The sequence below is a fragment of the Solanum dulcamara genome, chromosome 12 (genome assembly GCF_947179165.1).
Source record: "Solanum dulcamara chromosome 12, daSolDulc1.2, whole genome shotgun sequence".
NCBI classification, from domain to species: Eukaryota; Viridiplantae; Streptophyta; class Magnoliopsida; order Solanales; family Solanaceae; genus Solanum; species Solanum dulcamara.
This window is the reverse complement of record NC_077248.1, coordinates 60,648,234-60,672,664: the sequence shown is the minus strand read 5'-3', so window position 1 is coordinate 60,672,664 and position 24,431 is coordinate 60,648,234. Positions and strand designations below refer to the sequence as shown.

Below are 24,431 nucleotides of genomic sequence, written 5' to 3'. Positions count from 1 at the left end.
TAATTAAACACAACTCTAACTTTACATAAAATTTTTGCTTTGAAAGTAATTTTTTTTGGAAAAGAACCTGATATATCTCTCGTTACAAAAGTGACTCACATATATTCATACCGTTATAAAAGTGGCTAATATATACCTCTACCATTATAAAAGTGGCCCACATTTATCTTTTTTATCTGACAAAAGTGAAAAAATAATTTTTAAATAAAATTTTTAATTAAAAAATTTATGTAAGGGAATATTTGATCTTTTGTCTATTATAATTTAAAACTAATTTTTGTGGCTATATTGTAATTCAGTTTTTGTATCTGTAAAAAATTTTGGGCACCTTTACAAGAAAATTAGTGAAAAAATATAATTTTTCCATCAAAACAATAATTTAAATTACTCATTTAATCAAGCCTTGGAGTAACTGGTAAAGTTGCTGCCATGTGACCAGGAGGTCACGGGTTCAAGCCTTGGAAACAGCCTCTGGCAGAAATGCAAGGCAAGACTGCGTACAATAGACCCTTGTGGTCAGGCCCTTCCCCGGACCCCGCGCATAGCGGGAGCTTTAGTGCACCGGGCTGCCCTTTTTTTTGCCCACTCATTTAATCAAAAAAGTCAAAAAAAATATGTGAGAAGGAACAAATATACCCCTATATGAAATATTTTTTCAAATAAAAATTTTTTAATTAATTTTTTCACTCTCATTAGAGAAAAATGATATATATGAGCCATTTATATAATAATAAAAATATATATGAGTCACTTTCATAACGAGAGTATATTAGATATCAACCCTTTTTCCTTTTTATTTTTTAAAATTTTATAAATTCATGCCAAACAGCCCTTAACAAGCACAATTCCGGCGAAAACAATATCTGAAATTCATGCCAAACAGCCCTTAACAAGACATTATTTCGCGAAAACAATTATTTTTTTCCAAGTGGGATGACTGACTGATTCATCAATCATCTTTTTCAGGTAGATATCTATACTGTAAAGTAATGCACAAATAATTGCACAGCACAAAATTTCTTGTTGTGCTGTTAAAGAAATGGAGTATTGTTTTGATTATAATCTTGAATAGTGATAAAACTATAATGGAATCCGATTCTTGGGGAGAGTGCCCTTTTTCCCCATTTCAAAATTTTCAGGCAACTCTTTTGATTTCCAGTTTGTGGGTTTTGCTTTAAGATTTGGTAAAAAAAAAATTGAACTTTTTTCAGTTTGCATCTTTCTTGGATTTCTTTGTTTGGTTTTAGTGTTTCACCTTCTTGAGTTTGTTTTCCCCAAATGTGATAAATTGTATAATTGGGTATTGCCTTGTTCTTGATTTTGGTTTCATACTGAAATGAAAATGTCAGATTGTTTTTACCCCCTTTTTATCAATTATGCCTGTTAGGTTGTGGTTATGAAATAGGCTCCTAGGTAAGGGTAGGTAAGGGTAACTTGCCTACATCCCACGCGCTCTCCAGATCCCACTTGTGGGATTACATTGCGTATGCTGTTGTAGGTTGTGGATTTACTTATAATACATGAGCATTCATAGAAAGTCAAAGTAATCAAAACTAGTATAGTTGTGTATTCCATGTATTGACATTTAAGTTATGATCATGGGATATTCTTTTCTCTCTTCTTTAGTGGTGCTAATATTGATATGTTCAGTGTTTTAATTTGCTACTATATTTGCTTTGCATACTTGATTTTTATATGCTACTTGAGCCGAGGATTTATTGGAAATACCCTCTCTATCTTCATAACAACGTAGGGGATAAGTCTGCACACACACCACCCTCCCGCAGACTCCACTTGTGGGGATTACATTGGGTATGTCGTTGTAAATCTTAATTCTGGCAGATGTCCTTTGACTAACTTGACTAGGTGGAGGAGGAAAGATATTGAGAGATATTTTGCGCCCTTTTCCCTTTGTACCTAGAAATTCCGCGTGTCTTAATAAAAGAATGAAGTTAAAGAATAAGAAACTTGTGCTAACTACAAAGTACTTTGTTTTATTTCAGCCAGTCCCCAAGGGGTAATTACTGCTCAATGCAGCTGGTATTTAATTGAAAGAGTCCATTTGGAATATATGGATAAGTCAAAGGAGGAAGTAGAGGCAAATGATGTAGCTGCGAATGTGGTATCTAGAATGAGGGAGAGTGATATTTCTGGTGAACCATCAACAGGAAAGTGTACATCTACCAGTCATGAGTTGCCGGAGGGATCAACTTCTGCCAGTTCAGGGATGTTGGAGAATGATGGCATGAACAAAAATGTAATGTCCATGAAGGATCCTCAGCCCCACGGTTCAAGCTCTTACTCATTGAATAGTTCAAGGCTCGCAATTGAAAAATTGTGTAATCACAAAATTTCTGAACCAGCTTCTTTTAGATGCTCCAATAATCGAGAAACCAATCAAAAACCACTAATTCAGTGGCAATGTTTCTATCAGTTGGGGGGTGGCTCTAGAAGTGTGAAGGGGGATGGCAATCCTTCATCCACGGACAAGGCGGTTGGTCAGCAATTAAGTTCCAAGGAGTTGCCAGGAATAAATTTGCTAGCACTGAAAATGCCGAAGAATGCATCCAGCAAAGATATCAAAGAAGGCTCTAGTGCGGTATCTTCCCAATCAACAGAAGACCATAACTTAATCATCCCAAGCAATATATTACTTCCGGGAAATAGTCAATCAAAACTTTTATCTACATCTAGCTTTTCTCAGTTTTTTGCTAATCGGTCTCTTAAAGGAAAAGATGTTTTACCAAAAGGCTCTGCACTTCATAAAGAAGTTTATACTGCCTCTAATCTGCAGAATAAGAATGAGTTTGAGCAAGCTTCCACAAGAATGTTATCATCTGATGCATTGTTTAAGCAAGGTGCTAATTCTAATCAAGCATCCTTTACTCGTAGCGATCACCGAAGACCCACTTCAACTTACAATGGAGTTAGCTTGAGAGAGTGGTTAAACTCGATGGGCTCACAGATAAACAAAACTGAGAGGATTCACATATTCCGGCAGATAGTGAAGTTAATCGATATTGCGCACTCTGAAGGAATTGCATTCCAGGATATACGGCCTTCCTGTTTCATTTTATTGTCACCTAATGGTGTTAAATATATTGGTCCATCTGTCCAGATAGACTCCATGTATGTTGTGAACCTTAATACTAATGGAAAAAGGCCATCCAACATGGAAATGCATGCTAAAAGTAACTTGGGTTCAAAGCAGCAGAAGGTCAACGTGGACTTGATGAGAAAGCAGCCTGAATATGTTTCCAGATGTGTTGTTAGAGATATTTATAGTGAAACCAATGCTCATTCTTGTTCTCATGATGAAGGCACATCATTTAAGGCAGGGTGTCTACTGGAGTCTGACTTTGATCAATTAGAAAAGAAGTGGTACACTTGTCCTGAAGAACTCAATCACGAAAGCCTAGCATCATCTAATATCTACAGTCTCGGGGTTCTTTTCTTTGAGGTGGGTAATTAATTGCTGGGTTCATACTCATTTTACTTCAAACCATTAACAAATTCTCTTTCTTTTTTCTTCTGTTCATTTGTCTCTCCTCTTAGACACGAACTTAGCTTCAGTTTTCACAAGTGCAATCCATATTAAGCAATAGTTATACACCTTAAAAGTTCACAATATAATATTAATGTCACATATAAATAGATGGTGGACAGTGTGGAGGGAAAGAAACAGTAGATATTTTGAAGATACAGAAAACACAATCCAACAGATCAAGTTTTATTGTATACTTTGTTCTCTTTTTGGTGTAGGGTGGAGTTTTTGAATGATGCCGAATCAATTCTTAGCCTCTGAGAATCCCTATTAGATTATCAAAGGATTTTTTTATAATACAACTACCTTTCTCTCGAATATAGAAAAATTTTACAGTTATGGTCAGAACTTCTATAACACACAACAGTGAGGTGTAATAATTCTTGAAATATCTTTGGCATGCTAGATGTTGACTTTATGTCGAAACAGAATCCAAGATGATCTCAAATGTTGGTATAATGACAATACACACATTCACTGTTTTTGTTTGGAACGAAAGGAACAGATGTTTTGAAGATAAAGCCAACTCATCCAACAGATCAAGTTTAACTTTGAACTTTTATTTTCTTTTTGGTCTAAGAAGAATTATTAAATGAGGCAGAATCCATACTTAGCCTCTTAAAATTTTTATAAGATTGGTAAGTGATTTTTCTTTTGCTTTTTGCTCACCTATATACACTTCGGCACCTACTTAGTGCTGCTTGTCTAATACAATTACCTTTCTCACAAAAAAGAAGAAGATACATACATCCCAAAAAAACAAGAAAGAAAACACCAAAAAAAGAAGGAAAGTGTTTTTCTGATGAATCACCTACTCTATCTCCTTGTAGCACTTCTCCGAATCAATTTGCTTCTTGAGCTTTTAAGAAATGGAATTAAAATCAATATAATTAAGATTTTTGGAATCATATGCTTTTATGAAACTTTTGCTGACCCACTCTACTGGATCTTTGTACTAGAATATTCCAGTCCTGATGTGCTGTCTTTTCTAAATAGACTTTTGAGATTTTACCCTTAGATGCTCCAATGCTCTCTCAGGTTGTTGAATAGGAAGAAGGCATGCGAGAGCACCTCCCAAATATTTTCCAAATGAGCCTGTTGTTCTTCTCTAAAATTTGATGCAGAGTCATTAATGCAATGAATCAGTCATTATCTTGATTCAGCTGCACCCCTTATCAGTTCTCCTTTGTGGCTTCTTTTCTTAATTTTCAATATTTCTTATTTTCCTCTGGGCAAATATATGGAATGATTTTTTCGTCCTGATTCTTTTAGATTGGGTGTGGGAACTGGCTTTTTGTTTCATAATGCACTTTGCCAATGGGGTGAGATAAATTATCGTTACTCTTACTAATTCCTGTTGTTTCTTTTAGCTGCTCTGCTGTTTTGAATCACCAGCGGCACATTCCACAGCAATGTTGAATCTGCAAAGTCGCATTTTGCCTTCAAATTTCCTTTCTCAAAATCCCAAGGAAGTTGGCTTTTGCTTTTTGCTTCTTCATCCTGTACCTTCTTCTCGTCCTACAACAAGGTATTGTTATGTTTCTAATTTGTTATGCAATATTATTTTCTGCTATTTGGACTTTGCTGAAACAAGTCAACGTTGACGTACCTGCAAGACAGCCAGCAATACAGTATCCTAAAATAGGTTATGTGGAAAACATTGTGATGCTCTGAGTGAACTCACAATGCATTTCCAGTTTTTGGCAATGACAGATTCCTCGTAGGATGATATTGTCATAACTATTATGCTCTTTTTCCTTTTCGGGTTAGAAACTGGTTTTGTGTTCGAGACTTCTCGATAATAATCAGAGATGGTGGAGTTCTTTGGGGGTTGAGGCATCTTAGCCTTCTCTTGTCACCTTGTTATATGTTCCCTCTGTCCAGTTTATGTGACCGTGTCCTTATTAGTCTATTTAAAATAGAAAATGACCTCTTTCTAAATATGTACCCTGACTTTATCGCTCTCGTTATTCATATTTTTATATTGTTTGCTATATGCCTGGCTCTACTAACCTATGTCTTGTTTTCTTTGTTTCTCCTCCCTTGTTCTTCTCTCTTAAGCCGAGGGTCTTTCGGAAACAGCCGCCCTACCTTTTAAGATGGGGGTTAGGTCTGCGTACACTCTACCCTCTCCAGACCCCACATGGTGGGACTATACTGGGTTTGTTGTTGTTGTTGTTGTACTCTTAGTGACAAAATTTTGTATCCACACAAATGTTATGGCATGTGTAAGAACACACGTTTATAAAGTCTTATAACCAAACAAACGTTATGACATGTTTAAGAACACAAGTTCGAAAGTCTTATAACTACACAAACATTATGGCATGTTTATGACAACAAGTTTTAAAAGTCTTCATTTTTTTCCATGCCCAGTCAAATAGGTTCACATAAATTGAAATAGAGGGAGGAGAAGATATTACACCACTAGGTTAGAGCTTGTACTCTCAAATTATTTTAGCGTGGAATCAGTTTGATGCTATCCGTATAATGTTTTCATAATCCCAAGTGGTGTACTGGCTAATGCACCTTGTTGCCTGTCAAGCTTTAAGAGTTAGTAAAACTATTTTTTGGGTCCTAAGTAGTACAGCTTTTGGACAGAGAAGAGTTGTATTTCTGTGATGGGGGAAATAAATAGCAAACTATCTGCCATTAATTAGGATCGAGGGAAAAGGCATTTTTAAAAATTGGTTATTGTTCTTTAATAGTTAGTGTCACTTCTAGCCTGCTATTTGTCCTTCTGATCAATAGATGTTTCCCTTTTGTGCTGGTAACCTTATAGCTTTGTCGTAGTGAGTTTTAACTTCTCTAATTGCTAGAAGCTCAGGCACAGCAAATTTGTAAATATCCTCAAGTTAATTTGTTTTATTTGTAATCGCATTTACAATACAACTTATCTTTGTAGGGAAATCTTGCAGTCTGAATTAATTTTTGGAGCTGAAGAAGTATGCAAAATAGATGGTGTCCCATCATTTATTGAGAAGGATGATGACCCTGATTCAGACGTCTTGCTCTATTTCCTAGTTTCACTGCAGGAGGAAAAGCAGAATAATACCTCCAAGTTATTACAAAGAATAGAGTGCCTAGAAGCTGATATCAAGGATGTTAAGAAAAAGGAGGTCCTTAGAAATTCAGATTGGTTGGAGACAGACTTCAATAATATGCGGCAAGGATCCTACTTAAAACATCTTAATTCGACTGACTGTATTTCTAGATCGTTTTCTATTACAAATATGAGCAATGAAAAGCTGATGAAGAATATTTCTCAGCTTGAAAGTGCTTACTTCTGCATGAGGTCCCAAATTCAACTTGCAGAAAATGATACAATAGGTCGAACAGACACAGATTTGTTGACAAGTCGTGACAGGTTGTTCGGGGTTTCAACAAAAGCGGCGGAGCCAATTCTAAAATCTGTTGATCATGTTGGAGCCTTCTTTGAAGGTATTTGTAAATATGCTCGCTACTGCAAGTTTGAGGAATATGGGACATTAAGAAATGGTGATCTTCTCAACTCTACAAATGTGATCTGCTCCCTCTGTTTTGATCATGAAGAGGACTATATAGCTGCAGCTGGTGTCTCAAAGAAAATCAAAATCTTTGCATTTGCTTCACTTTTGGATGAATCTGCGGATCTTCAATATCCTGTGGCTGAGATGTCAAACCGATCTAAGCTTAGCTGTGTTTCGTGGAATAAATATATGAGGAACTATTTGGCTTCAACTGACTATGATGGCGTAGTCAAGGTGTGTACCTGTTTGGCTTAACTTGTTAAAGAGCTTTTGAATCTTCATGAACTATGGCAATAATTTTAAGTCTTACCCATTATTTGACTAGCCTGTAAATACTCAAGGCATTACCTTTTCATAGGAGAATGTAAGAGAATAATTTCCTAGCTATTAAGTGCATTAAATATCACATTAAAGGTATATCAACTACCTAACACATGCTTGCAGTTGAAGTTGAGTATTTCATTCATTTTGTTAACATGATCTTGGTGTAAATATTTTGAATCTAGATGTGGGATGCAAGCACAGGTCAAGAATTTTCACAATATACAGAGCACCAGAAGAGGGCTTGGTCTGTTGATTTTTGTCAAGTGGATCCAACAAAGTTTGCCACTGGAAGTGATGATTGTTCTGTAAAAGTGTGGAATATTAATGAGGTACTTTAGCCGATCCTGCGTTGCTACTTTTTCATGAAGTTGATATCTTCATTTACTTTTGATCTATGGAAACACAAACAAAGAGTTTGATCCATTTCATTTGGCAGAGGAGTTCTGTGGATACAATCTGGAATCCTGCCAACATATGCTGTGTGCAGTTTTCTGCTTACTCCTCTCATCTGTTGGCTTTCGGATCTGCTGATTACAAAATCTACTGCTATGATCTTCGCCATACTAGGATTCCGTGGTGCACATTATCTGGACATGAGAAGGCAGTTAGCTATGTAAAATTCTTAGATTATGGTACCCTGGTTTCTGCATCCACAGATAACACGCTAAAGCTATGGGACCTAAAGAGAACAAGTTTGGAAGGATTGTCCTCAAATGCCTGCAGCTTGACTTTCAAGGGACACACCAATGAAAAGGTAAATAGAGGACATTTTCTCTATGATGAACATCTCAATACTACAGGTTGTTCAATTTCATTTACTCTCCTTTTTAGCTTTGTACAGAACTTTGTGGGATTATCAGTTTTAGATGGGTACATTGCATGTGGTTCTGAATCTAATGAGGTACTTCATATTTCATCATTTTTCTTATGTTAAACCGTAGGCTCAACTTCCCGTAAAAGTATCCATCTCTTTCTTTACGTTAACATTCTTTTTGCAGGTATATGCTTATCATAGATCTCTACCAATGCCAATTACCTCTTATAAATTTGGAACTGTTGATCCTAGCTCTGGCAATGACGGTGAGTCTAATGGGCAATTTGTTTCAAGTGTTTGCTGGAGAAGAAAATCTAATATGGTTGTTTCGGCAAACTCAACTGGATGTGTAAAGCTGTTACGTTTGGTGTGAATTAAAGCTCATCATCCTTATCTTCTGAATTTGTACCATGCTGGCAGATGTGTTTTCCACACCTAGATTCAGACGGAATTAAGAAAAATTAAGGCACTTTAGGTATATTCTAAAATAAGTTGTTAAGATTTGTAGTTCCTTTGACATGTTACTAAATTGGTCCAAAGCACAGAAGTTTCTTTCTATGAACACAATGTTTTCAACATTTCGGGATTGATAAATCTGGATGTCGAACATTGAAGCTGAATTTGTAGTCAATAGTCACGGATAAATGGAATGGACTTCAGAATAGGAGACAACACTAATGTACTCCTCGCCTGTCTCGAGAGTTCTTCTGGATAAATAGAAATGGAGATGAAGCGGTAGTTGTGGCCTCCTTCACTGCTTCTTTTGCAAAAAATGACATCAGCAAATTTGAGAAACCAGTTAGAGAGTATGCTTTGCATGATTGGATTTGCCAAGCTGAGGTATGAATCACAAATATTTGCAATTATGAGGTCTTTCATGTTCACCTAGATTCTCCCAAACACCTCTCTATTCCAACCCTTACATCCCTTTTAATTATCTAACATTTTTGCAAGTCGAGCCCACCCTGTATTTGTCATTTGACAAGTGGAACTTGAAAGTTAGAGACAGAACTCTACGGGTCTTAATCCTTGGCGTTTTCACCTTCCATTTGTGCATAAATGATATCACTTTCTTAAAATCTCCTTCCAGTTGCTGCAATAAGCCAGACTGAAAGTTTACAATACTTTCCTTAAAGTTTTTCTTGAAGATGTTTTGAGCAAATATAAAGTGACCTTTAATCTAAGAAATATTAGCTATAATGCTGCAGTTAATAGCTCTAGATCCAAAAGGCTAAGGTTTTACTTGCTTTGACATTTGCAGATCGTCTCTTGCTCCATAGTATGGGTAGACATATTCCACTTCTTTTCAGTTGGTAATCTAAGTGGGTTATCTGCCGTTCCACAGGCTAAAGCAGCATCACATGCCACGTACTGATTCAGAATTTGTCTCCGTGACTTATGTTACTTCATTCTTTCTCAGTCACCTTGTGAGCGAACATTTGGAGAAGTATGTGCGACTGGTAAAGCATCAGAACAGAATTTCCAGGGAAGAAAAGCTCTGTAATATCCCAGCCTTGATTTCACTGGTACTCAAACTGGCAGTAATGGCGAATCCATTTGGCTGTGCTCTGAGTTTATCACTAACAACCTCTTTACATAGCCGAAAATCCTGCAGATGGATGAGAAACCTGTCTATTGATTGGATCATTGTGTCAAGACGACTCTGTCAAGCTTGTCACATACTTTGGTGGGTCCTGTCATGTTTCGCCACATCTCTCTTGATTGTCTTCAAAAGCAACTCTCCCTGTTAAAACCTCAAAGCATATCATCCGCGAACTGTGCGCCACTTCTTAGGAAACTTGATACACTTCGTTCCTCGATCATCTTTGAGTGGAAATATTCCATGCTTCTTGCAATCTGGAAGCAGTAGATCAACTCCAGTAGGAATCAGCACATGAATTACTGGAAAAACAGTTAGAAAAACAACTTAGTCATGCATGCCATGTTAGCTGCTTGTCTGCTCTTCCTAGTTATTAAATTCGATAAGTTGTCGATATATTGCTTAGGCTTAAATGTTGGGAACCTGAGTGTAGTGCAACTGTTGCTGTTGTCTGATTGATATCTCAGTCAAATTTACTTCATTGGCAACATTTGAAGTGTTGGTCCTCATTTAGTTATTGCTATTTCCAATGTTGTAGCTATTTTTTAGCTTCTGTAATTGAAAAATTGTCAATGTCCAAGAATTTCAAATTGTTTTGGAGTTCCAGAATTTGTGGAATTAACAACTGTATGAGTGACTATTTCTTGAAGACAGAGCCGAAAAGTGTTCAGTGAGTGCTATTTCTACGTGTTAGACCATCTTTAATCAAATTCTATTTTACTCTTTATTCTCTATATTTGGAGAGTAAAAATGATCAGTAAGTGTTATTTCTACGTGTTAGACCATCTCCAACCACATTCTATTTTTTGTTTACCAAATTTTATTCACATTTTAAATTTCTAAAATTGACTCATCTTCATAAAGGATCCAAATGAAATCATAGTTTCATGTTTGATTTTAAATTAGAGACGTTAAAAAATAATGAATCGCCAGCGACTATAACTCATGGACTTTCAAGCCAATGATGCGAGTTTAATTTATATATAATATCATAGATATATATCTTAATTTGACCTTAACTAGTAAAAAAAAATTGAAAAATATTTTTCTCCGTACCTAACACATCTCTAAAGTTGCTACATATGGACTTTTTTTAAAGGCATAATACATAAATATGCCCTTTAACTTTGTCTCATTCCACATTTATGTCCTCCAACTTTGGGTATGCACAAGTAGGCACTTAAACTTGTATAAAATTGAACAAGTAGACACACATGTCCTATGTGTCATAATACACGTAGGACGGCACATAGGACACAAATTTGTCATGTAGAATGTCATGTAAGATGAATGTGTCTATTTGTTCAAGTTTTGGATAGTTAAAGTGCCTACTTATTCATTAGTAAAGTTAGAGATCATAATTACCGATTGAAGCCAAGTCAAGGATCATATTTATGTATTATGCCTTTTTTAAAACTTCCTTGTTAACAAAAATAAAAGAAAACACATAATTTCATCTTTCTAAAACAACTTTTCAAGCTCTCAATGATATGAATTCATTAAATTATTCAAATTTTAATTATTGGTGATGTTCTGTTATTAAACTAACTTTGAATCATTACTTCGACATTATTTCTTTTATTGATACCAACATTTTAAATTGTGTGTCTAATCAATCAGTCCATCTATTCTAATTTTTATGACATATTTTATTTTGACATAATACATAAATATATATTTAATTTGGTTTTATTTTATATTTATGCTCTACAATTTTAGGTGTGCATAAGTAGACACTTAAATTTGTATAAAGTTGAACAAGTAAACACATGAGTTTTACGTGGCATGATATATGTATGACACCATGTAGGCCGCAAATTGTCATGTAGGATGTTATGTAGGACATATATGTTCATTTGTTCAACTTTATACAAGTTTAACTATCTACTTGCGCACACTCAAAATTGGAGGGCATAAATGTGAATTGAGACCAAGTTAAATGACATATTTATGTATTATGCCTTTTATTTTCAATCTATTTCAATACAAATATTGGCATATTTATCGAAAATTATTATAAATTAACATTCTAATTTACTCTTAATAATATGACTTATTTGGATCCACTTAATATAAAAGTTCATTTTTTTAGGAAAGACAAAACGAGACGTGTAAAGTTACTAATTCTTTTCTCGATGAGCTAAATATGTGTTATGTCCTCTCTAATTATCTCTTTCTAATTCTTTTTCGATTTTTAGCTCTCCTTAGACCTATCGATCACTGTCAACCTCTTGCACCTTCTTACTGAGACATCAACACTCCTCTTCACATGTCCAAATCATCTCAATTTTGTGTTCCACATCTTGTCCACCAAGGAAGCCACTCCAACCTTGCCACTTATATCGTCGTTCTTAATCTTGTCTCTCCTAGTATGCTCATGCATTCATCTAAGCATCCTCATTTCTGTTATCTATATTTTTTGAACGGATAGAGTTCTAAATAATTGGTACCCAACCCTGTAAAATCGTTCTCATTATTACTTTATAAAACTTGCCTTTGAAGCTCAACGACATATTTTTATCACATAGAACATCGAATGTGAACCTCCATTTCATTTATTCCGCTTCAATATAATGTGTGATATCTTCATCGATCTTTCTATTTTCGAACATCATTGTATATTTTTAAAAGAGAAAAAATCCTGAAGTATCTCTCAACTTTGTCATTTAAAGCTAATATACTCCTTATTATGAAAGTGGCTCACATATATTCTCATTGTTATAAAAGTGGCTCACATATACCCTTTTCATCTTAAGAAATTTTTTTATTTTTATTTTTAATTTTTGAAAAAAATCATGTGTGGGGTATAATTTTTTTTTGAAAAAGTAAAACAAAAAAAATATACCCATACATGAATTTCTTTTCTAGCAAAGTTAGAGGTATATTTAATCTTTTTCACACATGAATTATTTTTGACTTCTTTAATTATCATTATTTGAGTTTCTTATTCTTATTTCATTTTTTTCTTTCATTGTTTGGTTAAAAATAAGAGAAATAAAAAAAAAGTGTGACCGAAAAAAGAGAAAAAAATTTAAAATTAATTTTTTTGCTTCTATATTCTAATTTAAAACTATTTTTTTCTTATATATTGTAATTTAATTTAAGTATCTGTAAAATAAAAATTGGGGCATATATAATAAATTTTATAAGAAAAATAGTGAGAAAAATAAATTTAATCATCAAAATAATAAATTTAAATTAGTCGTTAAATTAAAAAAATCCAAAAAATTATATGTGAGATGAATCAAATATACCTTTATAAGAATTATTTTTTTTAATAAATTTTTTTAAAAATAAATTTAAAATCAACTTTTTACTTTTATTAGACAAAAATGATATATGTAAATCTTTTTAAAATATCATCATATAAATTGGAACATACAAAATAAACGATAAGAGAGGTCACTTTTTATGGAAAAGGAATCAGATAGACAAAGTTTGACAGAGTGGAGAGAAGTAGGTGGCACATGGTTTACAAAGCATCATATTATATGATAGACCCCATCATATAATTCAAGAATGGACCGCCAATAACAAAGAATAATATTATGATGCATAAAATTAAAATATATAATATAATATAATATAATATAATATAATATATAGTACAATATTTGAAGGAGCCTTGGAACAACTGGTAACCTATATAGTACAATATTTACATATATATAAACCTCTTTCCTCTCCAATATCAACCCCAATCAAATCTTTAATTTTCATCTCTTTAAATTTTCTTAGGTGCCAAGAAGGGTCAATCTTGATTTTGATTTTTTGTGATAATGGCACTGTCTAGAGTTGTTGTTGGATTGACCATCTTTGTAATTGTGGCATTGGTCACTATAATTCCCTTTGCACAGGCTCAGGATTTTGCACCTGCTCCTGCACCAGCCAGTGATGGTATGTTCCACTATTCCCATTTCTTCACGAACACGAACAGTGAGAGACAAAATTTTGTAGCTAAACAATACAAAATTTATATTAATCTTATTTAGCGATGCCTTTTAAAGCTAAGGATTACTGACAAATTCCAAAGCTAATTCCATATTTTCTAGGAGTATAATCTTCTTACAATACATACATCTCTCTATAGGATTGATTTCAGGCATTGTCATTGAATTATATTTATTGATATAATGAGTAAAGTTTAATCACTTTAATAATATATATAAAAAAAAAGTTTTGTTAGTTCAGTGACTTTTAGTAACCACATGAATAAAAGGTTTGTAACTTTACTAATATAATGGGTAAAATTTAATGACCACACGTGAAATTAATTCCACATGATCTTTATGTTACATTTTTGGATTCTCTGCGTATCTAGATTGCAGTGACAGATTCAGAATTTAGATGTGGTGAGTTTTGAATAGTTTTGCTTTTTTTTTTTGCGTGTATATAAAGATTAAACTCGAAATCCTGACTTCAAGTCATGAAAGGTGAAGTTGCCAACCATTATAGGATTCCAATCTCCAGTAACACTAGTATTTTTGACAGTTGCATTCTTTTAAAATCATTTACAATTTTCAGGAACAACAATTGATCAAGGAATTGCATATGTGCTGATGCTGCTGGCTTTAGTTCTTACCTATCTTATCCACCCTATGGATGCTTCTGCCTACACCTTCTTCTAAATTCGTCTCATAAATATTATTTAGAATTAGGTCTAAATTTCTTTATTTTTTATTTTCTTTATCTTTTAGTTTGCAATGTGAGTGGGAATTAGAAAGTTAAAAAATAGGGGTTATATTAACAAATTCATTCATGTATTATTGGTAATAACACAAAATTATATCTATATATGTTGTGTTTGTGGTTGCTCCTTCTCCTATTTCCATCAAGAGGTATCTCAAGTTTGAAAATACTTTATAAAGTGACGAATCGATTTGTCCCTAACAGGGTATTTTATACATTTTCAACTAGCTTTCCCCTGTGCCCTATTATCTAGTTGTAACTCTTTTGTTTTAAGATATGGAATTGGATGCTTTTTACCTGAACTGTTGTTCCTTAGTAGCAAACTAGTAGAGCGGTCGATTGTGCTGTTAGGAGAGTGCAAAATAGATCTCAATAATTATAATTGTCATAATACATAAATAAATATGTCATTTAACTTGGTTTCAGATGACATTTATGCCCTCTAACTTTGGGTATGCACAAGTAGGTATATAAATTTGTATAAAATTGAACAAATAGACACATGTGTCCTACGTGGCACAATACACGTAGGATACAAAATTACCATGTAGGACGAAAATGTGTCTATTTGTTCAAGTTTTTGATAGTTAAAATGTCTACTTGTCCATTAGTAACGTTAGAAGTCATAGTTACATAATGAAGGTCTCAAGTTCTAAATTTCTTGGCTGTGATTAGGGCTGTACAGGGCAAACCGATAAACCGAACCAAACCGACAAACCGAACCAAACCAGAAAAAAAAACCGACTAGTGGTTTGGTTTGACTTGGTTTGGTTTTTGGAAAAAAAATCCAACCATTATAGGGTTGGTTTGGTTTTAATTAAAAAAAGTCAAACCGAACCCAAACCGACCCGATTATAGATATACTACTTTTAAATTATGTTATACATAAAAAATATTTATTAAAATGTAATTTATAAATATTTTTAAATTTTTTTTCATAATTTTTGTTTTCTTTCTTACATTTAGATTTGGACTTGAGAAGCTCATCTAAATAATATACAAAAAAAAGCTCATCTTATAAAGTTATATTATAAAGTTAAAACTTCAAACAATGTTCTGCCTCCATCTTATATGTTGATATTTTGTACTAGAATTCTTTTTAAGAAGCACTTCTCTGTGCTTTTTATTAGATACTATGAAAAACTCGAGAAATCCAAAAAAACTCGAAAAACCCGAGAAAAATTGATATCAAAAAACCCGACTTTTATTGGTTTGGTTTGGTTTATATATTTAATAACCCGACACAAATGATTTGGTTTAATTTGTAAAAAATATGAACCAACCCGATCCATGTACACCTCTAACTGTGATAACAGGAGGTATGCTGGCTTATTGGGTCGAGTTTGTCGCATAAAGCTTGCTTAGTGCGATTTGTGCCTTTAGATCCGGTTCCCAAATAGGAGAAATAGGCAAGTTGTGTATTTAAACCCCAAGGAGCACATTATAAATGTCCCAAAGTAATACCAAAGTCAAAAGTCATTCTCTTTTGACAGTGGTACTAAATGCAAAAGTAAATTTTAAAGAGCGGTGAGTATATATTATGCATGTCTCACCAGCCATTTATGGTTGGATGGTGGTCCACCAAGATGCCAACTTATCATAAAAGGGAAACAACTAACAAAGATGCTATGGTTCAATGATGAATGTTTAGAGCCAGATTCAGGATTTAAACTATATAGGTTCAATTATACAATTATTAGCATTGGCTTTGTTATATTTTTAAAGTTATGGATTCATACATACTAATTATTATAATATTAGTAAATTTTTAAACATAAATTTATACTTCACGTCAAAAATTATGAATTCAATTGAACCTGTAACTATAATGCTAGATACGCTTTTGAGTGTCACATAGTGGTCGACAACATGGGTTGGTGTCTCTTTATTTAAGAAATCCTTATCACATAGGCTAATTTTTGGGATTGAAGTAAATTCAACGTCAAATTTCTTAACCTGATATTAAAATCAAATTCATGTGTATTCTTAATTTCTTATATTGAATCCTCTAGTTATGTTGTTCATGCTTCATATATCCAGCATAATTGGGTGAGCAATGAGATATTAAGTGTCCCACATTACTTAAAGGAATGACATGTTATCGTTTTGTACGATCATGAACATGAATAATTCTCGCATCCTGAATTAACTGAAATTGTTAAGTTAGAATCAAAATTTATTTTTCTAACAAAGAACTTGTTCCCTGTGATGGCATGGGACTCAGTGTAGGCCTAACTGTAAAGGCGATGTCTGAGTTGTGTCACGTTGATAATTTTAAAAACGAAAACCACCTAAAAGAATAATAATGAAAAAACATGAGTTTTGGATTTGTAGTACTTTACAAATTTATTTTTAGTTGTATCAATTTTACGAGAAATCTTTATTTTTACATAAAAAGAGATTCATTTTTATATATAAGAGATTTAAAAATGTCATTTTCTTTTATTTAATTTGTAAGTGATTAGAAGAGATCATTTCCTCTCGCAGAGAGTTTGAAATATTTAACTGAGTCTTATTAGATAATAATGGTAATACAAAATATCATATTTAGTCTAGCTCCAAAATTCTCGATTGAAAAATTATTTTTATGCTTGATTGAAAGGTAGTGAATCCAATTCTATTCCCTCTTTTGAGCTCCTTTTTTTTTTAGCCAAACTAGGTGTTAAAGACTTCATTTCACAATGCTATGGCTATCTAGTGTAGTTTGGTTCAAAACAAGATTATCCAGAACCAGAATTATAATCTTAGGATTTATAACCATGATCATAACCAAAATAAATAATCCCCAATATAGTCCCAAAAGAAGAATTTGGCAAGAAAAAAATATACACAGACCTTACAACTATCTTAAAAAGATAGAGAGATTGTTTCCAGAAGACCCTCGACTCGAGTAACGAACATCAGATTAACTAACAAAACAATACAGAAGTAAAGAGGATATAGAAAATAATAAGGAAAAAATAACATAACATACCAAAGAGGGGCAACAACCATAAACAACTAATGTGATAACTGAAGCACAATAAATAACAAGGAATATTTCAAGATTCAATTCAAAACTTTTAAATTTCAAATAGATAACCAAAATAATGAAGACGGTATGGAATTTATAAAGACATTAAGTAGTGAACAGTTTTACCTGAAATAAATTGGTGAAACCAAATGTTACAAATCCTAAACCAGATATAAAACACTTTCCAGATTTCTTCAAATATTAGTATATCTATATAAACAAATTCAAAGCACCGCCTTTCCTCCAGAGTCATTGTTTAATGCTATTCTACACTTAAGTTGATGGAAAAGGTGGAGGACAGACGCATTCACTCTTTTTACATAAATTCAAGCACTCATAGGAAATGTTTTAACCCATAGCATACTTCTGGGTCCAACTCCGGGCAGTTGATTCGTATTTTGCCCTGTCCGTCTTATACATATGAGCAATCTCAGGTACGAGGGGGTCATCGGGGTTAGGATCCGTCAAGAGTGAGCAGATTGAAAGCAAAACCTGAAGAAAATACAGAAACATTTCCTACCTTAAGAAACATATACAATGTACACAAACGTTGTGAAGTCAAACATGGCAAGATCCCATTTTGGAGAAAAGCATGATTCCATGGGAACAACTAAGACAGGAGTATATTCTAAGAATTCCAGCTGAAGGGTTTTATGTAGATAGTATTGAACTGTATCAATCATTATATGTGCTCCTATTATTTTGATTTTAAAAAACGAACAAACAAGGTTGTAAGGCGAGAAGGAACCTTGGAAATAGTCAAGGCGGGGCTCCATTGCTCCTTCAATATGTCCAAGCATATACTCCCATTGCTATTAATATTTGGATGGAAAACCTTTGTCCTAAAAGCAACCTGCAAAGATTTAACCACAGATTTAAGACATTCACATCTACTAGGACAATACAATTAACAAGCTAAAAATATAAACAATAATGCACTCCCAGAATTAGTACAAGATGTACTGAAGCCCAAATTGATCATCCTATTGTTTTTCACGACGTTGATATATGAGATGTTTATCTGAAGTTACCAAACATATGCTCAACAAAATTTTAGTTAGCTTAAGTCTAAAAATTGATAAGAATGAACTATGAGGACCACTTTCATTGCCTAATCTGGCACTGGCACCAAAAGTTTCAAAGAAAAACAAAACATGTAAACAACATCACAATATAGTTGTGCCCTGTTTTAATATTATGAACCTCAACAAGGTGACAAATCAATTTCGAAATCTTAGCATATCAATTAATATAAGAACCTTAAAATAAGTAAACCAGTAAAGGCTCCGTCGGTGACACGGGATCAGTCAACCACAGAGATTAACTTCTCCAATGGGCTCCAATGGGAAATGGCACAAAAGTATCCAAATTACCAGCTTTTAATATATTCATCAAGCGCTAGATTGGAAAACATTCAACAATCCAACATAATGCTTCAACAGAACTAGGATAGAACAGTATCTGCTCATAGCATAAATATCGATCAAGGGATACATCAACTCACAAAAGAAATTTGCAACCATCTCATACCTTAGGAGGTTTAAATGGATAATCAGGAGGAAAATGAATAGTGACTAAAAATACACCCCCAGCATAAGGACTATCTGGAGGGCCCATTATCGTAGCTTGCCAGTGAAACATGTCCTCTCCGACGGGGCCTGTAACATGGCAACAAAAGTTAGGAAGTTAAAAAAATGAAATGATGAGTGAAGTAGTGTATGCCCTAAGAAAAGAAATGCAAGAACATGTGCATTGCTAAGATACCCTACCCTTAGACTTGAAAGAAATTACACCCTCCTATAATGGAAAATGTAGCATGCAATTGTTTCCATAGCACAAACATGGAATCACAACATAGCCAAAGAAAACAGGATGGAAGTACAACAGATTTGATGGAATCACAACATAGTCAAAGAAACATCTGCAGGATGACTTGACAAGGACTATCTATTATCACAAGAGTCAGATTCAAATAGAACCCAAAAGGCATTGACTAGGTACTAACACTAGGAAACTTGGAGGAGTGAACAGAGTGCTTGATGAAATAATATTCTATCATGAATCCACCAATCAGGCAATTACTGGAAAAATAAATCAGGTCCTTACATAAGTTCTGTCAAGAGAAACAATTAGACAAAACCTTCACGTCTAAATCTTTTCGTGCCACAGTCTCTCGCTTTTGACATGTGTTGTAATATTATGAAAAGAGTAATAAAAAAGAAGCTTAGATGATGGACAGCACAAACCACTAGAAAAGCTTTTGCATCTCTATTAAAATCAGAGAGTGCAGTCTGCCAAAATATCTTTGCTCTGCACAAGATAAAAAGCTAATATCCATATAATATTTTGAAAAGGTAAAGGAACCTGATTTCACGAGTAAAATAGAGACAAGACCTTAGATCCTCGGAGTCAGAATAGCTCTTTTGGATCTAGAATGCAACTGACTGAAGCAAGATGGCTTATTGAACCAAGTTTACAAGTTACAAATACCTAACCAGTAACCGCACCATCCGCACAGTACTACATCGCCACACAGATACAATAATACACATCACATCCTCTAAATAAGGATATAAATTGGAAAACCACACACTTCGATATTAGTTGATCTGAAGGCTGCCTTTGACACAAAAACTGTTACTCTGATTGGTAACTTAGGATTGTTATCACCACAAGACACAAGGTAGATAGCCAAAAATTTGGAGATTTAACTGTTTAGTTTGAAGTATCTCATTTTCAGAAAAAGGATATATCTGACAGAGAAAACTACAACATAGAACAGATTATTCGACTTATGCTTCCTTCAAAATTTCCTCTTTTTTGGATAACTTACATTTCCTTCTAGTTTACAACATGACCCGATAAAACCATACACATGTTTGTTGGGCATGTTGCATCAAGTATTCACAATTTACACTTGACAAAGAGATCATTATTCAACAGTTGATATGTAGATCCAAGTGCATAATCAGGCATCCTGAAACCCACAAACTTTTTGCCTGAGGATTATTAGTTATTATTTACAACCATAATTCGTCATGTATATTCTAGGCGCCATTATATGTGGGGAAAAAAAAAGATTAGATACCTATATACAATAATCGACCCATGCGCCTTGAGATGCCAGAGATCAACTAGAAGCCAAAGGAAAATTACAAAACTGAAATAGCAGAATAAAATTTTACAACACAAATTAGTTGGGGCCTGATAAATTAGGCCTTGGGCTAGCTCACACCCCCAAAAGCTAGCTCAAAGATAGGATAATTCCCCATGCCTTATAAGGAGCACAGGCTCTCATCTGGGAGAAATCATCATCATCAACTTCCCCTTCATGCCCGGATCCAAACATTCTTTATCCGGTCGGAGTGTGACATTCAAAGACGAGGAGGAGCATATTCATAACCCCCGAACAGTCCAGAGGTGCGACCCAATAGGTCTGGCTCTGACACCATGACAAACTAGTCCTTAAGCCTAACTCACACCCTAAAAGATAACTCAAAGGCTCAAAGGGAGGAAGATTTTCCAAGCCTCATAAGGAATCCGAGGTTCTCGTCCCAGTCCGATGTGGGACCATTATCATCAGTTCCTCCCTCATGCCCGGATCCAGACATTCTTTATCCGATCGAAGCATGACATTCAAGGACCGGGAGCATATTCACACATCCCGTACAGTCCGAAGGCACTCACAACAGACCCAATGGGTCTAGCTCTGATACCATGAAAAATTAGGGCTTATAAGAAATTCAGAGGTTCTCTTCCTAATCTTGGACAATAGAGCCGGCTAAATGAATTCTCCCCCCCCCCCCCCTCCCCCAAAACCCTATAAGGTCCATTTCATACCAACACTAAATAACTAATCTTTTAAGGTTAATATTCTAATAAATTAGAGACTCTACAAATCTCATAGACTCCGTAATCTCTACACACACAGATACTAATCTCTAATCATAAAATAAAAAGAAAATGCATAAATTAAGCAGAAAAAGAGATACCAGCGCTGCAAGAGGTAGGAGGATCTTTCTGGAGGTCCTTAAGCTCCTTCAATATCCGTTTGGAAGCCATGGTAGAAAAATTGAAACAACCCTAGCAATTGAAAGAGATCTAAACAAACAACAAATCAAAAGAAGATGAAATTTATGAAGAAAAAACAACAGAATCTGCAAACTTATATATACATATATACAAACAAACGCGTGAATATATTACCAAGAAGAAAGATTCTTCAATGTTCAGTGCTTTTGGTCGTCCTTCTTCTTTAACGCGGAAACGAAGGGATGATGAAAGAAACAAGTGGACCCTACTTGAATATAATTTTATTTAAGAAATTAAAAACAATACTTTTAAGTTACCCACAAAAATCATGTCTCAATCTAAACATAATATATACGACTCGTTTGGTCACAACTATTCTTAGAAAAAAATTGAAAAGTGGTATTTAATCATATAACTTTACAAATATATTTGGTAACATCTCAAATATTAAAAAAAAAATAGTATTTGAATCAAATTCTAATATTTAAAAAAGTTTTAAATATGAGGATCTCGACACACTCCTGAAAATTCCATTTTATTCCAAGGCTTCGACACACAACACGAAGTTTGCATCTGGGTATTGAAACACACCTAGGATCCCATTACAATTTAATGCTCTAAAAAATAAATCGAAGTTTGCCTCAAATTCTCAGAAATCAAACTTAGACGCTATTCCGTCAACATTCCATCCAAAATTGAGGAATCATCAAGTTCCAATATGCAATCCGAAAACCTCATTCATGAAGCCCCTAAGACAGTTGGTGGCATTTTCATCAACTACTAACAAGCAATTCAAAAATATCATCCTCAAGCCTTGAGAGATAAATTTGAGGCAACATTCTATACAACTTCGTGAGCAATCGAAGGCGACATGACAAAAATTAAAGACATCTTTCATTACACGCTCCATTTTATTTTGCTTTTTACCATGTTAATAATGAAAGGAAAACAAAAGGTCAACAATTGCTGCCCTTTTTGGTCAACAATTGTTGCCTTCTTTTTTGAATTATATTAAAAACGTGTATGCAACATTTGTTGAAAAGCAAATGTTGACAGAAAAGGAAAAAATAATGCGTAGAAAATTAACGCGTAATTTTCTTACGCGTTTTCTTCTCCTATAAATAGAGGGTCTCTTGCCCTCATTTATATCATCCCAGAAAGAGAGAGTAAGAATACAAAGAGAGTTATACACCAAGATAAATATTGTAGTCTTGAGTGTCCTCTTTAGTAGTTGTTCCTTTTACAAGAGAGAAGTGTTAATTGTTGTTTTCTCCTTATATTTGAAAGCAGTGTACTCTCATATTTTAATAGTGAGATCCTTCTACCCCGTGATTTTTCCCCTCTATCAGTTAGAGGGGTTTCCACGTAAAATTCTCGTGTCCAATTTATTTTCATACTAATTGTCATATCAAACTTTAGTTGTGGTGATTCTTCCCCTCCAACAGTGGTATCAGAGCCCTCGGTTATTCTGTCTGTTTTATGCGAAGGTACTACACGTGAATAGTAAATTTTTGTGAATAGTAAATTTCGGTGACGGTACAGTTTGTCACGATTGTTCGCAAAAATATTCAAAAACGATCTAGAAGGGTGTGAAGCAAATAACAATATCAAGTACAACAAAGTTTGATGTTGAGAAATTCAATGGGACTAATTTCTCATTGTGGAAAATAAAAATAAAAGCGATATTGAGAAAGGACAATTGTTTGGCTGCAATTGAAGGCAGGCCTACAGATTTTACTGATGACAGCAAGTGGAATGATATAGACAGCAACGCAGTTGCTGATCTACACTTGGCACTAACTGATCAAGTGTTGTCTAGTGTGGCGAAAAAGCAGACGACGAAGGAAACATGGAATACTCTTATAGGGTTGTATGAGGTCAAGTCTTTGCCTAATAAAATCTTCTTAAAAAGAAGATTGTATATTCTTCGAATGGTAGAGTCCATGTCAGTTACTGAACACATCAATACTTTGAATACTATGTTTTCGCAACTTACAACAATGGGTTGCAAAATAGAGGGGACTGAACGTGCAGAGCTTTTACTTTAAAGTTTGCCTGACTCGTATGATCAACTCATCATCAACCTGACGAACAATACAGACAGACTAGTTTTCGATGAAATTGCAGCCGCTGTCTTAAAAGAAGAAAATCGGCGCAAAAATAAGAAAGACAGACAAACAAGTTCGCAGCAAGCTGAAGCTTTGATGATGGTGAGGGGAAGACCAACGGAACGTGGCCCCAGTGGGAGTCACAATCATGGCAGATCTCAATCAAGAAGTAAGAAGAATATCAAGTGCTACAACTGTGGCAAGAAAGGGCACTTCAAGAAAGATTGTCAGTTCAAAAAGAAGAGTGAACATCCTGAGCCATCAAATGCTCAAGAGAATGTTGCATGTACCTCGGATGATGGCGATATTTTATGTAGTGAGGCAATATCAAATAATAAAGGCAGAAAACGTTTCGCTGATGTCTGGATCATGGACACAAGAGCAACATGGCACATGACTTCCAGAAGAGAATGGTTCCATCAATATAATTCTATCTCAAGAGGGTCTGTGTTCATGGGAAACGATCATGCTTTGGATGTTATTGGTATTGGGTCCATCAAAATAAAGATGTATGATGCAACGGTACGCACCATCCAGGAGGTACGACATGTAAAAGACTTGAAGAAGAATCTATTGTCTTTAGGACAACTAGATGATAATGGATGTTCATATAAGACTCATGGTGGAGTCATGCGAATATCCAAAGAAGCGCTTGTAGTGATGAAAGCGAAAAAACTTGTTGTAAACCTATATGTGCTTAAAGGTGAAACACACCAAGAAGGAGAAGCATCAACCGCGTCAACAAGTTTATTTGAAGAATCAACGATGATATGGCATCATAAACTTGGCCATATGTCG

The 24,431-nt window shown here is 34.4% G+C and overlaps 3 protein-coding genes across 10 annotated transcripts; 2 read left to right on the top strand and 1 right to left on the bottom strand.

Annotated features, from left to right (window-relative positions):
* Positions 1–849: 849 nt before the first annotated feature.
* LOC129875889 (protein SUPPRESSOR OF PHYA-105 1-like) lies at positions 850–10,477 on the top strand. 7 transcript variants are annotated; one of them, XM_055951119.1, is made up of 9 exons: positions 850–966; positions 2,008–3,460; positions 4,915–5,072; positions 6,450–7,287; positions 7,560–7,706; positions 7,814–8,131; positions 8,219–8,278; positions 8,376–9,031; positions 9,453–10,477. In XM_055951119.1, exons 2-8 carry the CDS (start codon positions 2,072–2,074, stop codon positions 8,562–8,564), a joined length of 3,099 nt encoding a protein of 1,032 aa, XP_055807094.1. In that variant the 5' UTR covers positions 850–966; positions 2,008–2,071; the 3' UTR covers positions 8,565–9,031; positions 9,453–10,477. The 7 variants fall into 7 exon arrangements, with proteins under 7 accessions (XP_055807094.1, XP_055807091.1, XP_055807097.1 ...); XM_055951116.1 differs by having other exon boundaries at positions 2,004–3,460; XM_055951120.1 differs by lacking the exon at positions 850–966 and adding an exon at positions 988–1,184.
* Positions 10,478–13,475: 2,998 nt separating this feature from the next.
* Positions 13,476–14,610, top strand: LOC129876709 (arabinogalactan protein 41-like). Its single transcript, XM_055952203.1, has 2 exons — positions 13,476–13,688; positions 14,316–14,610. Exons 1-2 carry the CDS (start codon positions 13,571–13,573, stop codon positions 14,417–14,419), a joined length of 222 nt encoding a protein of 73 aa, XP_055808178.1. The 5' UTR covers positions 13,476–13,570; the 3' UTR covers positions 14,420–14,610.
* Positions 14,611–17,603: 2,993 nt separating this feature from the next.
* LOC129876000 (ubiquitin-conjugating enzyme E2 28-like) lies at positions 17,604–21,853 on the bottom strand. 2 transcript variants are annotated; one of them, XM_055951277.1, is made up of 5 exons: positions 21,700–21,853; positions 21,486–21,594; positions 19,024–19,151; positions 18,242–18,346; positions 17,604–17,985 (listed from the first exon to the last, which is right to left on the bottom strand). In XM_055951277.1, exons 2-5 carry the CDS (start codon positions 21,553–21,555, stop codon positions 17,842–17,844), a joined length of 447 nt encoding a protein of 148 aa, XP_055807252.1. In that variant the 5' UTR covers positions 21,556–21,594; positions 21,700–21,853; the 3' UTR covers positions 17,604–17,841. The 2 variants fall into 2 exon arrangements, with proteins under 2 accessions (XP_055807252.1, XP_055807253.1); XM_055951278.1 differs by lacking the exon at positions 21,700–21,853 and having other exon boundaries at positions 21,486–21,673.
* Between the last annotated feature and the right edge of the window lie 2,578 nt (positions 21,854–24,431).